This window comes from Rhinolophus ferrumequinum, chromosome 13, assembly GCF_004115265.2.
Source record: "Rhinolophus ferrumequinum isolate MPI-CBG mRhiFer1 chromosome 13, mRhiFer1_v1.p, whole genome shotgun sequence".
Classification (NCBI taxonomy): Eukaryota; Metazoa; Chordata; class Mammalia; order Chiroptera; family Rhinolophidae; genus Rhinolophus; species Rhinolophus ferrumequinum.
Window position 1 is genome coordinate 44,657,604 of NC_046296.1, and position 12,639 is coordinate 44,670,242.

A 12,639-nucleotide genomic window follows, 5' to 3' on the forward strand; every position below is an offset into this window, starting at 1 on the left:
GGTAAGAAAAGATGGGACATTAACACTAGTAAATATTAAATAAATAATACTTTTAATAGTTGCTATTAAATAAGTAGTTCTACTTCTGTAGCTGGCCAGGGTCCTAAGTTACCTTCATATGCACTCCTAGATTCCACTTTTCTGCCATTTCAGTAGAATTTTCCTTTTCTTTCCTTCCTCTCTGTTTCAATAACATGCCTCTTTCAATTCTGAATGGTTTAAATGATTCTTTACATAAATTCTTAAATATATGCCATATAACATTTGTAAAAATGAAAGAAATTTCAGACATAATTACTCTTTTCTGGAAGTTTGCTGTCTTGATGTGCAGAAAATACTTGCACACAGAAGCTCTTAGCCATGCAACAAAATAGTGAATAGTGGATTGCCGAAACTTTGCCAGGTGGTGACTGTTGGTGAGGAGAGGCTCACGTATAATGTAGGTACCCCACTCCAAATAACCATGAGTTACTTATGATAGAGGAAGGAGTTGACAGGGGATCTTGTGACAAAGGTGGGCTTTAGGGACAGTTGTAGATAGTTCCGGCAAAAGAAGGAGAAAAGTTTTTGGGTTAATGTGGATTAATGATTTCTGAGAGGGACTAAGACTGATGTCAGTATTATATTGGAACCATTATGGGTTCTTCAGGAAGAGAATGGATCTATATACCTCTTCTGTTTCACAGGAATTAATGTGGGAACAATAATTGGCATAGATCACAGTTTTGAGAGATGGCAGAGAAAGAGCTGAAATTATTAAATAGTCATACTACTACCGGAATTACAGGATTAACTCAGAAGAGGAAGATTAACCAAAGAGAAAATGATAGATGAAACCATGAGGTATCATGGTTTCCCCAGCTAGGACTAAGTAAAAAAAAAAAAAAAAGTGTAGAAAACTGGTAACCTCAATGGGTGATGCCTGTGTGTTTCAGTCAAAGGTAGAACCAACACTGGAAGTTAAGGGAAAAGAAATGAAAATCTTGAAAAATCAGTACGATGTAGTGTCATAAAAGAAAGGAAGATGCATCATACGGCCCAAATAGGCCAGAAAGTATGAGGCTTGAGAATTAACCATCTGAGGAAGCAAGTGGGAAGCAATATCTGAAGAAAACACTGATTTCTGAATTGAAACTTTCTTCAGAATTAGACATGTAGCCAAAATAACAATTAGTGAAATTTATTATGGAAATAAAAGAATACAGAATCAAAAGTTTAATATTTTCTAGAAAAGACAACTACAACACCAGAAACGTAATACTTTAGAGTTCCAAGTATTCTTTTCTGTAGCTATATGGAATTAGTAACTTGAATTGTAACTAGTGACTTGAATTCAAGTTAGCATGGCTCTGTTCCCTAGAACTACCCCCATACCACTCCAAATAACCATGAGTTACTTATGATAGAGGAAGGAGTTGACAGGGGATCTTGTGACAAAGGTGGGCTTTAGGGACAGTTGTAGATAGTTCCGGCAAAAGAGGGATGAGTGAAATATTTGTCAGGTCCTATCATTTATAAAATCAACCTTAAAAAGCTCACTTCTGATGACAATAAAAGCTAACACCTGTAAGTTTTTATATACCAGGCATTATTCAAAACACTTTAAATATATTAAATTATAATTCTTGTTTTACAAATGATGGGGATTGAAGGTACAAAGAAACTGAAATTGGTCTTATCACCCAGTGAAAAAGTAAGAGAACTGGGATTTGACCTAAGCAACCTGTCTGAGGAATTCAAACCCAAATCACTGTGCTGTATTGCCCATACCCAGCGTTGTCGATATTTTGGTTTCCACTAACAATTGGGCTTGCGCTTGTGCTCTCTATCTCCTTTTAATCAACATATATGTTTATAATTATTTTTTTATTTTGGTAAAATATACATAACATTAAATTTACCATTGTAACCATTTTTAGGGGTATAGTCCAGTGGCATTAAGTACATTTGTATGGTTGTGCAACCATCACCCTATCCATCTCCAGAATGTTTTCCTCTTCCTAAACTGTAACTTTTTTGGCCATTAAACAATAGCTTCTGTTCTCCCCCCTTTCCCCAGCCCATGGCAATCATCATTCTATTTTCTGTCTCTGAATTTTTCTGTACTCTAGTTACCTTATATAACTGGAATCAAAGTGGAATATTTGTTCTTTTGTGATATATGCACCCCTTTGTTCATTGCAGTGTTGTTTACAGTAGCCAAGGTATGGAAGCAACCTAGGTGTCCATTGATAGATGAACGGATAAAGATGATGTGGGTGTGTGTGTGTGTGTGTGTGTGTGTGCACGTGCACTCGCTTGCACAATGGAATATTATGCAGCAATAAAAAAGAATAAAATCTTGCAGTTTGCAACAACATGGATGGATCTAGAGGGTATTATGCTAAATGAAATAAGACAGAGAATGATAAATACCATATGGTTTCACTTATATGTGGAATCAAAAACAAATCCATAGAAACAGAGACCAAAGGGGTGGTTACTAGAAGGGAGGCGGGAGGGATGAGTGAAAAGGGGAAAGGGAATATAGTCAATAATATTGTGATAAGTTTGCATGGTGACCGATGATTACTAGAATTAATCATTGGGGTGATCAAATTGTGAGGTATAAAAATGTCGTATCACCATATTGTACACCTGAAACTAATATAACCAATATAACATTGTATATCAACTATGCTTATATATTTAAATATAAAAAGGTAAACATATTTGTCCTTTTGTGACTGGCTCACTTTACTTGGCATAACATCTTCAAGATTCATCCATGTTGTAGCATGTGTCAGAATTTACTTTTTAAGACTGAGTAATATTCCATTGTATATACAAAACACATTTTGTTTATCCATTGATCCATTAATGGACACAAGTTGCATTTACCTTTTGACTATTGTGAATAATGCTGCTATGAACATAGATATACAGATATCTGTCGAGTCTCTGCTTTCAGTTCTTTTGGGTACATAACTGGAATGGGAATTGCTGGATCATATGATAATTCTACGTTAAATAATTTGGAGAATAGCTGTAGTTTTCCATAGCAGCTGCGTCATTTTACAGTTTTCATTAGTAGTGTGCACAGGTTCCAATTTGTGTATATCACAATCAACATGCATTATTTTCTGGTGGAGGCAGGTGGTTGTTTCTTTCTTTTTTTTTTTTTTAATAGACATCCTGATGGATATGACCTGTTCATAGTTATCTCCGCTCCCTAATTTCGTAAACCCTTGGCACTAGAAACAAGATTTCAGCTCTTACAAATACATACTGCTGGCCACTAGAAGCCAGATGAGCCCAAAATGTCATCTTAGTAGGCAGTTGCCACCAAGATGACAGCCCTAAACCTTTTAGAACCCAGAAAAAAACATTTACCCACTTAAAGACCTTGCTGCTACCCAAAAAGCTTCATGTCATCAATGATTTCTGGTTGTTATAAGTACTAAGTGTATTCATTTTATGATTTTGTAAATTAATTTCGAATACTATACCTCAATTTTCATTACTACAAATAAAGTGATTTTCTTTTTTTAAATCAGGTAGTCATATGAAACCAGAACGGAGCTTGATTTTTTGGATTGTTAATGAATAAAAAAGGTCTTTAAATTTTGAAAGATGACTGAGTTAAAAAAAAAAACACAAAACAAAAAACCAAACCAACTCACCATAATGTGATAATTAAATAGTAACACTTTTGCCTGTAACAATACAAGTGGGTTTATCTTATCGTCATAAGATGCTATCTTTAGATTAAAAGATTATATTACACATCTGTTCAGCTGATGCTAATTTTTTTTGCCTAGTTTTACTGTATATTTTGGCCTGTATTCCAATGAAAAATATATTTAAAGTTAATTGGATGTAAAACACTATGTTATTAGGTTGGTGCAAAAGTATTTGCGGTTTAAAAGGTTAAAAATAATTGCAAAAACTGCAGTTAGTTTTGCAGCAGCCTAATAATTGCTATGGAGGAACATGAGTAGTAATATAATCATTACTCTGAATAAACTTAAAGTATACCTGAAAGAGTAAGAATAAAATATTTAAATTAGAATTGAAAACATGTTAAGAAGATATAATCAGTTGATCATTATCAATAAACAAAAGTATTTTAAGATTATCCCTCAATTAGGTCAAAATTGAATAGTCTATTAATAAAGTTAACTGTATTCTGGAAAAGAAACAATAAATGCTATCTTTGTTTGTTTTAAATCTATTGGACTATTTAAATCTGTTGAACTATTACAAAATTTACATTGTATGAAGACAATTTCTAAGGAGATTTCATAATTTATTTCATAATTGCACAATGATAGGACATTTTGTAGAATGTCAGACCTACCCTGCTGATAGTCATTTCCAAGCTGACCTTACAAAAGTCATGTTATTCAGTTTGAGTCCTCCTAAGTCTTCTGCTTTTATTAGTCAGAATAGTGCTTGATCAGTTAGTGTTCTGACCTCACTTGCTTTTCTGACCTTTTAAGGAATAAAACAATCTTTTTGAATTATCCGGGATCCAGTCCCTTTTTACATCTTTAGATTATCTGCCACATTAAAAAGTATCTAACCACCTTATTTGTACCATAATTTTTTCAGTTTTTGATGAGAAAAAATTTTTCCTCTTCTGCTGTTCTTTTTTCTTGGTTAAAATATATTGCTAATGTATTTTTGGTATGTGTTGTTTTGTAGCCAACTGTATCAAGTCTATTGACTTCCTGCTGTTTTCTCATCAGTTATAGACTTTGTAATCTCCTGAGGGGGTATAAGGGGGAAAAACAGTAACTTTTTGATCATCTGTTTTCCTTTTCCAGTATTCCACATTACATCCTTTATTCTTTTTCAGTTCTTTCTGATACCATGTTTTTTAAGAGGCTGTATCCTAGGTTTAGAAATACTCTCCTATTCAATAAAACAAACCACTGAAGTTAGGACTTTGTGACTCAGAAAAGGTATTTTAATTGGAATAGGTTGACCATTTTAAATTTTTGTCTGAGCATTCAGGTTGAATGTATACTAGGCTATTGAATGTTTTCAGTCTATGTTATTACTTATTTGATTTTACTGTGTTGTTGATTATTGTCATTCACTAATAAGTTGGTGCCTGATTGATGCAGCTAATTTTTTTATGTCTATACTGACATGTTCATTGTATGCTTATTTAGCTTATAAAGAATGGCTCTATTTTACTGTCATCTACAGTTATTTTGAGTGCTTTTCTAAACATAATTTTGGTAGCATTTTCCTATTACAGAGTAGCTTCCAAGTCCTTTTTGAAGAGCGTTTTAGATCAGGCTTTCTTAGACTGCCCTAAAAATATATAAATGACTACTAACTTTACCCAGGTTTCACTCTTTTTTATTTCCTTTTTTATTTCTTCTCATTTTTATTGTCTGATTTACTGTCTGAATTCCTGCCATATATAATAATAGGTGCTTGGTAAAGAGTTGAATTAAATGACATTAGATAGTTATTAGAAGGATTTACTGTAATTTTTTTACTTGATGACACACCTAGCACATAGTGTTTGTTCCATGGTGGCTAAAACATACTTGATTTACAGAGAAGGAATTAATAAAGAATAAGTCCCTTTAAATTTTAGCTTTCCTAGTAGGGCTTGACACATGGCACATTTAATCATTAAACTTGGATCTATCTACACCTTCTCCCTAGACTGAATGTTATTCTGTATATGAACCTATGCTCAGTTTTCTATTAAAATACTACAGTAGTTTTATACTTTCTTAAGTACACTGCGATCTCAGTTGATTTTTTTTTAAAATCATTATCATCAACTTGGTAATTGGCATGTATCAGATTAGCTGGCTATTCTTACGACACATCTGTGTTTAAACTACAGAAGCTATGGCCACTCTGCACAAATACATGCTTTTGGAAGCTGTCATTTGACTAAAGGCTTACGAGATTATATTGGCTAAACAGGTTGCTGGTCTGGTAGAGTACCCAGTTATCTACAGCTGAAGAAAATTTAGAAGTGTATTCATTGAGATACTACTTCTCTTTACTGAATACCAAAGTTTAAAGGTTTCTGTATAAAGTTATGACCACTTAAATTGTTCAGCGTAATTGTGTGACAGTCTTATGATAGCAATGTGTAGTGCAGGGGATCCGGCCGACTACGCCAAGTGTCATGCGGGGCGGCCTGCGGGGTCTCTGCTCCCGCTCCCCACATAAGAACGCAGGACATGGTGAGGCCATAAAGGAACACCCACGGAGCCATAGGTAGGGGAGTCACACCACTATACTCTCACTGGCGGCTGGGTTGGAGACACAGGAACCAGGAGCCACACAATTCTCAACCCTCACTGTGCCGCTTGCAGACTCAGCCACCATCTTCTTGCTAGCTCCCCCTTTTTTCTGCTAGCCTAGCCACGGCAGTTATATTAGTGGCCAAAGGCTCACTGGTTACAGCTGACGGCCAACTAGCCACAGCTGCTGGCCATTTGATCACAGTCGATGGTCATTTACTACCTGAGCCAGCACCTTTCTATGTGAGGCCGAGAGCCTGGAAACTGCTTTTTGGGGCTTTGTCCCCACACAATGATTTCATCGTATTAAGATACCTATTAAGAGAACAGGTATCCCTTTTTATTATAATTTCATATGATACCAGTGCGACACTTGACTGGTCTTTTTTGTCTATAATGTGTTTTATCTTTTCTGTCACTGGTAAGAACATTTGTTGTTATGTATGGAAGAACACATATTTAAGAAGACAAAATTTGAGCCTTGTGTGAGCCACAATTTTGATTTTTATTTTCATCCGATATATTTTGACAGATCTTGTAGTACTTAAATGTTAAAGAGCTTTTCACTTAAATGTAATATATTGCTTAGAATCCTCTTATTCCTAGGCCTAATAGTTTTGTGAACTAGAAATATTTTCGTGTGTATTAATGAGCCTGAAGTATTAGTTATTCATAGGAAAATTAACAAATGGCATTTGAACAAGCATTTATTTAGGGCCGAGTTAATGTGTGTTAGGTATTCTGCTAGTCCCTGGGCAGTAGGCAAGAAAGATGGGTTTCACAATTTCCCTTTGCTGGAGGAGCTCACAGCCTGGCTACTATTTTTATAGAATTGTAATTAAATTAATTAAAATGCAGTGTAAGTGGTAGAAGAAAACTATGTGTTACATGCTATGGAGGCATGGAGAAGGAAGGTTTCAGCTATATTCCTGGACAGTCTTGGAAGGTTGCTTGCTCCAAGGAGGTAACTTTTGCATTAAGTCCTGATCATGCATCTGACAATACCTTTTAAAATTAGAAAGCGCTCTCAAGTAGACTGTGTTCTAATTAATATAAAATTCATTTAAAATGTTACATATTCCCCCTTTATTGTTAAAACAGTGCTTGGAATACAGTGGCTTAAAAGGGGGAGAAAAGGAAACTTCACTTTGTACTTTCCATGCTTGTCGGAAAGTGTATTTTTTTGTCTCAGAAGGTGTTTGAGTTGAACCTATATATATTGCTTGTCCCTTTAAATTTCAGTTTTTAACTGTACAACCTGCAGCAGTCAGTGGGAATGTATAAATAGTTAAGGAACTACCTTAATAATATTGAAGTTTTGCTACTTACACTTAACTCTTTAAAAATATATTAAAAGTCCTGACATGAAATTTATTATCTTTTGTAAGTCCATGTATGTAATTTACTTTAAAAGAGCACCCTATTTTGTTTCTTTAAAAAATTATTACCTGCATAAAGTAGTAGTATAAATATGTGAGAGTGTGTATATACATAATTATTGCAGATCTTATATACAAAGTCAAACCAAGATTTTTGTTGCTTGTTTTCTGTGTTCATTTTTGCTTCATTATAGCTTGAGGATATATTCCTTGTGTGAGCTTTTTTCTTTTCTAAAAACTTTTACCAATGGTAATTACAATAGCAATAACCATAAATGAAACTTGCATATTTTATTATTCAAACAAGTTCCCAGAAAGTACTAAAGTTAAATGATAAAATATGTAAGTTAGGACTACAGACTTCTGAAATCTAATTGTTGGAAGTCCTACCATGCCTTCTTTTTAAGAACATATAGCAATACAGATTTATTTGCAGTCTGGGGTTTCTCTTTTTAAAATCATACGTATTAGTGTATCATGATTTGTGATATACTACTATTTTACTAAATATTTTATTTTGTACTAATAGGATCTACAACTAGAATATGGACAAGGACACCAAGGTAGTTACTTTTTAGGTGCAAACAAGTAAGTAAAGTTCTTTCAAAATTTAAATTCTGGAATAATTAAATTGCCTTAAAATATTGTATTTTAACATTTACAGTAGTAAATTGCATTAGTCTGATAGATATATTTTATAATGTACTTTTAACTTTTTTATTGCTACCATGCTAATCATTTAGTCCGTAATAGTTTATAATGGGGACAGTCACCTTAAATATTTTATGTTAAGCTGCTTTGCAGACCTTACTTGTTAGAGAAAATTAAGTACATAAATATATGCTTCAGCAATTTTTATCTTTTATTTGTAAAGTTGACCTATTTATTCCTTACAAAACTTGCTTTGGTATATCTCCCAGATGTGTTGGCCTCTGAAAACAGCTGGAAATATTCACACTGTTTAGAAACCTTAATTTAGCTGGTCAGTCTTAAAAGTGGATAGTAGTTACAATGTGTCTGAAGTCTTAAAAGTTATCAATTCGTGCAAGAAACAAATGCAATAATTATTCAAGGCCTGTGCTACAGCACAGTGGTGAAAAAGCAGCTTTGCAAGGTGTAAAATATTCTGAAGTGTTTTTTATGTTATTTTGTCTAAATTTGAAGTCACTCGTGTTAAGAACTTTGTTCGCAAATTTTGGTATGTTTTAAGAGACTGGATAATTAGGAAAAATACTTCATTTACCTTTTTTTGGTTCATTTTAAATATATTTTTAAATGATATACTTGCAAAAATAGCCCATCACTAACTGCCTTTCCAGACCCCATAGTTCCCATTGTCTAATTTCTGACTGTGAGACATTTTCATAGTGTATGGTTACTTCGGCTAGGTAAAATGTTAATAATTTGCCCAACCTTCATTTTTTGATTAATTGGATCCCTGCTTAAGGAACTGTATTCTATATAACGAATCACTGGCAAGGTAGGTTTGCCAAAAGTTTGACCTTTGGCTGTGTTTCGTGTACAGGTATATACATACATGTGACATGAGCATGGATGTAGCACTTCTCTTACTGTACTGATATGTCTGCTTTATTCTTGTGATTAGGCATTGTTTTAAAACTCACAGGATTTCCTGCTTTCTCCATAGGTGATCAGGCAGACAGATTTCCATTTATGGGTTTCTACCTATTCCAGACCAGGCAGGAACTATCTAAGATAGTTGCTTTTTTGTGAAATGAATGCTTATGTATTTTGACTTATTGGGTGGTTTCCTTTCTTTCTTTTGAATTCTGTTATTACTGGGGTCAACCTTTCTGACCATTTAAAGCCAACAAAATACTATTTTTAAAAGAAAACTCTAAATTATTTCTGATTTTGTTTTCAATGTAGACTAAAAATTCTAAAGATAAATTATCTTCTAAAGACCTAAATAATATAGTGAAAAGAATAAATTGAATTACACAATTCCTTTACTCAAATACAGTTGCGTAAAGTACTCGTAGATGCCAGAACTGTCTCCTTCTGTAAGCTATGAGACTTTGAGAAATTTATCTCAATTTCTCTAGTAAAACAGGGATTATAATATAATAGTACCTGCCCAATACATAGGGTGAAATAATCATCGTAAAGCATTTAGCACATTTAGTGTTTAGTAATTACTTATTGGTTACCCTTATTTGTAGCATTTACTCAGTAAATAATTGTTGACTGTAAGAGAAAGTGAATAAAATTGCTCTTTGGTATTAAAGAAATAGGGAGGTTTCTTGTTTTCAAATATAATCGGGGTAGTACTTACAGATTGTTTTGATCCAGTTAAGCAACTTGGAAAGATTTTAGTAACCAGCTGCATGAATTCCTTAGCTAATTCAAATATGCTATGCTAAATATTTTGGCAGTGGTTTTTTTACTTCTATCCATTTCATCTTTACTTCAATTAAATCTATGTTTGCATATTGTTCCATTTTTAACCTTATCCAATTTTCTAATCATTTTAGGTAGACGAACTAATTCAGTATCTGAGGGCATTATTTATGTTTTATTCATTACTTTCTAAAAGTTTCGTAATAGAAGAATCCAAAATCCAAATGGACTAGTGAATAGTGACATTGTTTATTGTATAGCACCCAATCTTGGTGATTAAATAAATTAGTATCACATTTTTCTCAGCCTTCTCAAGATACAGTATTTACTATAAATGAATCTTTCAGCAAGTTTAGCCATGTTTCATTTTCTCTTTTATAAAACCTGAAAAGCAAATCATATATCCTACTTTTCATTAAGACTTAATGAACCCTTTAACTTTGTTAACAAAAAAGTCAAGACACAGTCGGAGATTTATAAGTAAATGAATAAAAAGTAAGATATGAGTCCTTAAGCCATAGGCTAGCTAGCTGCTTTTCCATATTCTCTTAGTCAGTCTTCTGTCTTATTCTTAGAGAAACTAATACTCCCAGGAAGATTTTTTTTTTTAAAGTAGAATGCCATATAAGCCCAATTAAATACAGTAACTAAAAATAAACTACATTTAAATTCTCATCTTAATTATTTCCAAATCCTAATATTCCCTGCTGGAAAAAGAAATGCCTCAAAAATATTATAAGCTTAAGAAAACATTTTTTTCACATCTTCTAAAATGATGTAAAAGCCCACTGTACAGTTCAGAGATATTATGTTTAATTTGGTAGAATAATTTAATGCAGCACTTCTTAAAATATTTAGTCTCAGGCTCTCTTTACAGTCTTAAAAATATTTGAGGACTCCAGTGAGTTTTTGTTTATATGGGTTATAACTATCAATATTTATAGTATAAGCAATTTAAACTGAGAACTTTTCAAAGTATTGAGTGATTTATATAAAATAGTAAATATACTCATTACATGTTATCATAAATAACATTTTTTGTGTATTAAAACTTTTTTCATCATTATGGACCAATTCAAATGCCTCCCCTTTATGGTACCTTGTAACACCACTTGATTCCTTTGTGAGACTTAGAAACAGCAGATAATTGCAAGAATAGGCTTTACATATATCAGTGTATTAAAGCAAATTTTTTGTTGAGTCCCACTAATAACATTTTTTATGAAGAATAGCTCTTTTCTGAAACAAAATAACATTAGTAAGAAAAATGCATTGTTTTATATTATTTTTGCAAATCTCCTTAATACTTGGCTTAATAGAAGACAGTGATTTCTCATGTCTGCTACTTATCTGTTGTGGTATCATACATCGGATAGCCTGGAAATCTCTAGTTTTATTCTCAGAGAAAGAATAAAAGTGGAAAGGTAAATGCATTAATATTATGAAAATAGTTTTGACCTTGTAGACCTCCTACAGGAGACGGAGAGACCCCTGCCCTGAATCCTCAGACCACATTTTGAGAATACCTAGTTTAAGGAAGGGTTGCTTTGTCGATAACAATAAAGAAAACACTAATTGAGTACTTACTATGTTCTAAATTCCTGTTCTAAGCAATTTACCTATATTCATTGTATCGTCAGATAAACAATTGGACATAAGTACTATTATAATTCCCATTCTACTGATACGGAAATTGAAGCATAGGGAAATCAAAGTAGCTTATTGAAGGTCACATAGCTTATAATGGCAGAGGCAGGTTGAGATTTGGGCTGTCTTGCTTCATAACCTATCATCATTTTGCTAGGCATAAACTCCTCCCTTTGTAGAGGTAGCCCTGAAGAGCTTTGTCAATAAGATAATACGTTTGACTGGCATTCTTCAATTTTTTTATCTGCAAAACAGGATTTGCAATTAGTTTACAGTTTTCTGTTGTCTTTTACTGCCCCAGATTTAGAACTTTGTCATTTTTAATATTTAGATTATTAACCTGGCTTAATTAAAATTCGATGGCTAAAATCTATTAATATATTTTATTAATACCAGTTAACCATACCTTTCAGTTTCTCTGGTTTTATGTTTTGATAATTCTAAGGGCAGTTTTTTCCAATATATATACGTATATAGGAGGGAAAAATGACTAGAAGTTACTACCTTCCAGCTTTTGAGGAGAGTAAATTTTCTGCTGAATCACTTTTACCTCAGTAATCCATCAGTGACCATATTTCTCTCTACCCCATTAGCTTTAAGAAGGCTATTGAGTTTTTGTGCTTGATGAGTGTAATTTAGGAGATACGCTGCATGAACTTGCAGTGAAAAGAAGTAAGGGAACTTCAGGAATGCCATGAGATCTCTCTTACATTCCTGAATATCAAAGTTTTATAAATTGCTCCTACTGACAAAATCCTCACACCTGGTCTGATACAGGCTTAGTCTCCCAAAAGTGTAAATGTGTTTGCCAGTACACCACTGGAGAACAGATAACTTCAGGTAAGTGAGTGTCTTCTGTGAAAGCAAAGTGCTACTACATTCATGTATTCACATCACATGCATGCATGCTTTTGCAGAGAGATCCAACATGTTGAGTTTCATTTTGTAGGATTGCCTGAGAGCATGATGTTTTTTTAAAGTGTGTCACC

The 12,639-nt window shown here is 33.3% G+C and overlaps 1 protein-coding gene across 5 annotated transcripts in view; it reads left to right on the top strand.

Moving 5' to 3' along the window:
- Positions 1–12,639, top strand: part of MAP4K3 (mitogen-activated protein kinase kinase kinase kinase 3) — a 145,638-nt gene that overhangs the window by 97,335 nt on the left and 35,664 nt on the right. For 3 of the 5 annotated variants that reach the window (XR_004424815.1, XM_033124663.1, XM_033124665.1), the window contains 2 exons: positions 8,172–8,230; positions 9,090–9,122. Coding sequence is in view for 4 of the 5 variants with exons in the window: in XM_033124663.1 (XP_032980554.1) it covers positions 8,172–8,230; positions 9,090–9,122 (92 nt within the window). In the remaining variant the exon portion in view is untranslated. The remainder of the gene's footprint in view (positions 1–8,171; positions 8,231–9,089; positions 9,123–12,639) is intronic. The other 2 variants (XM_033124664.1, XM_033124666.1) reach the window with 1 other exon arrangement.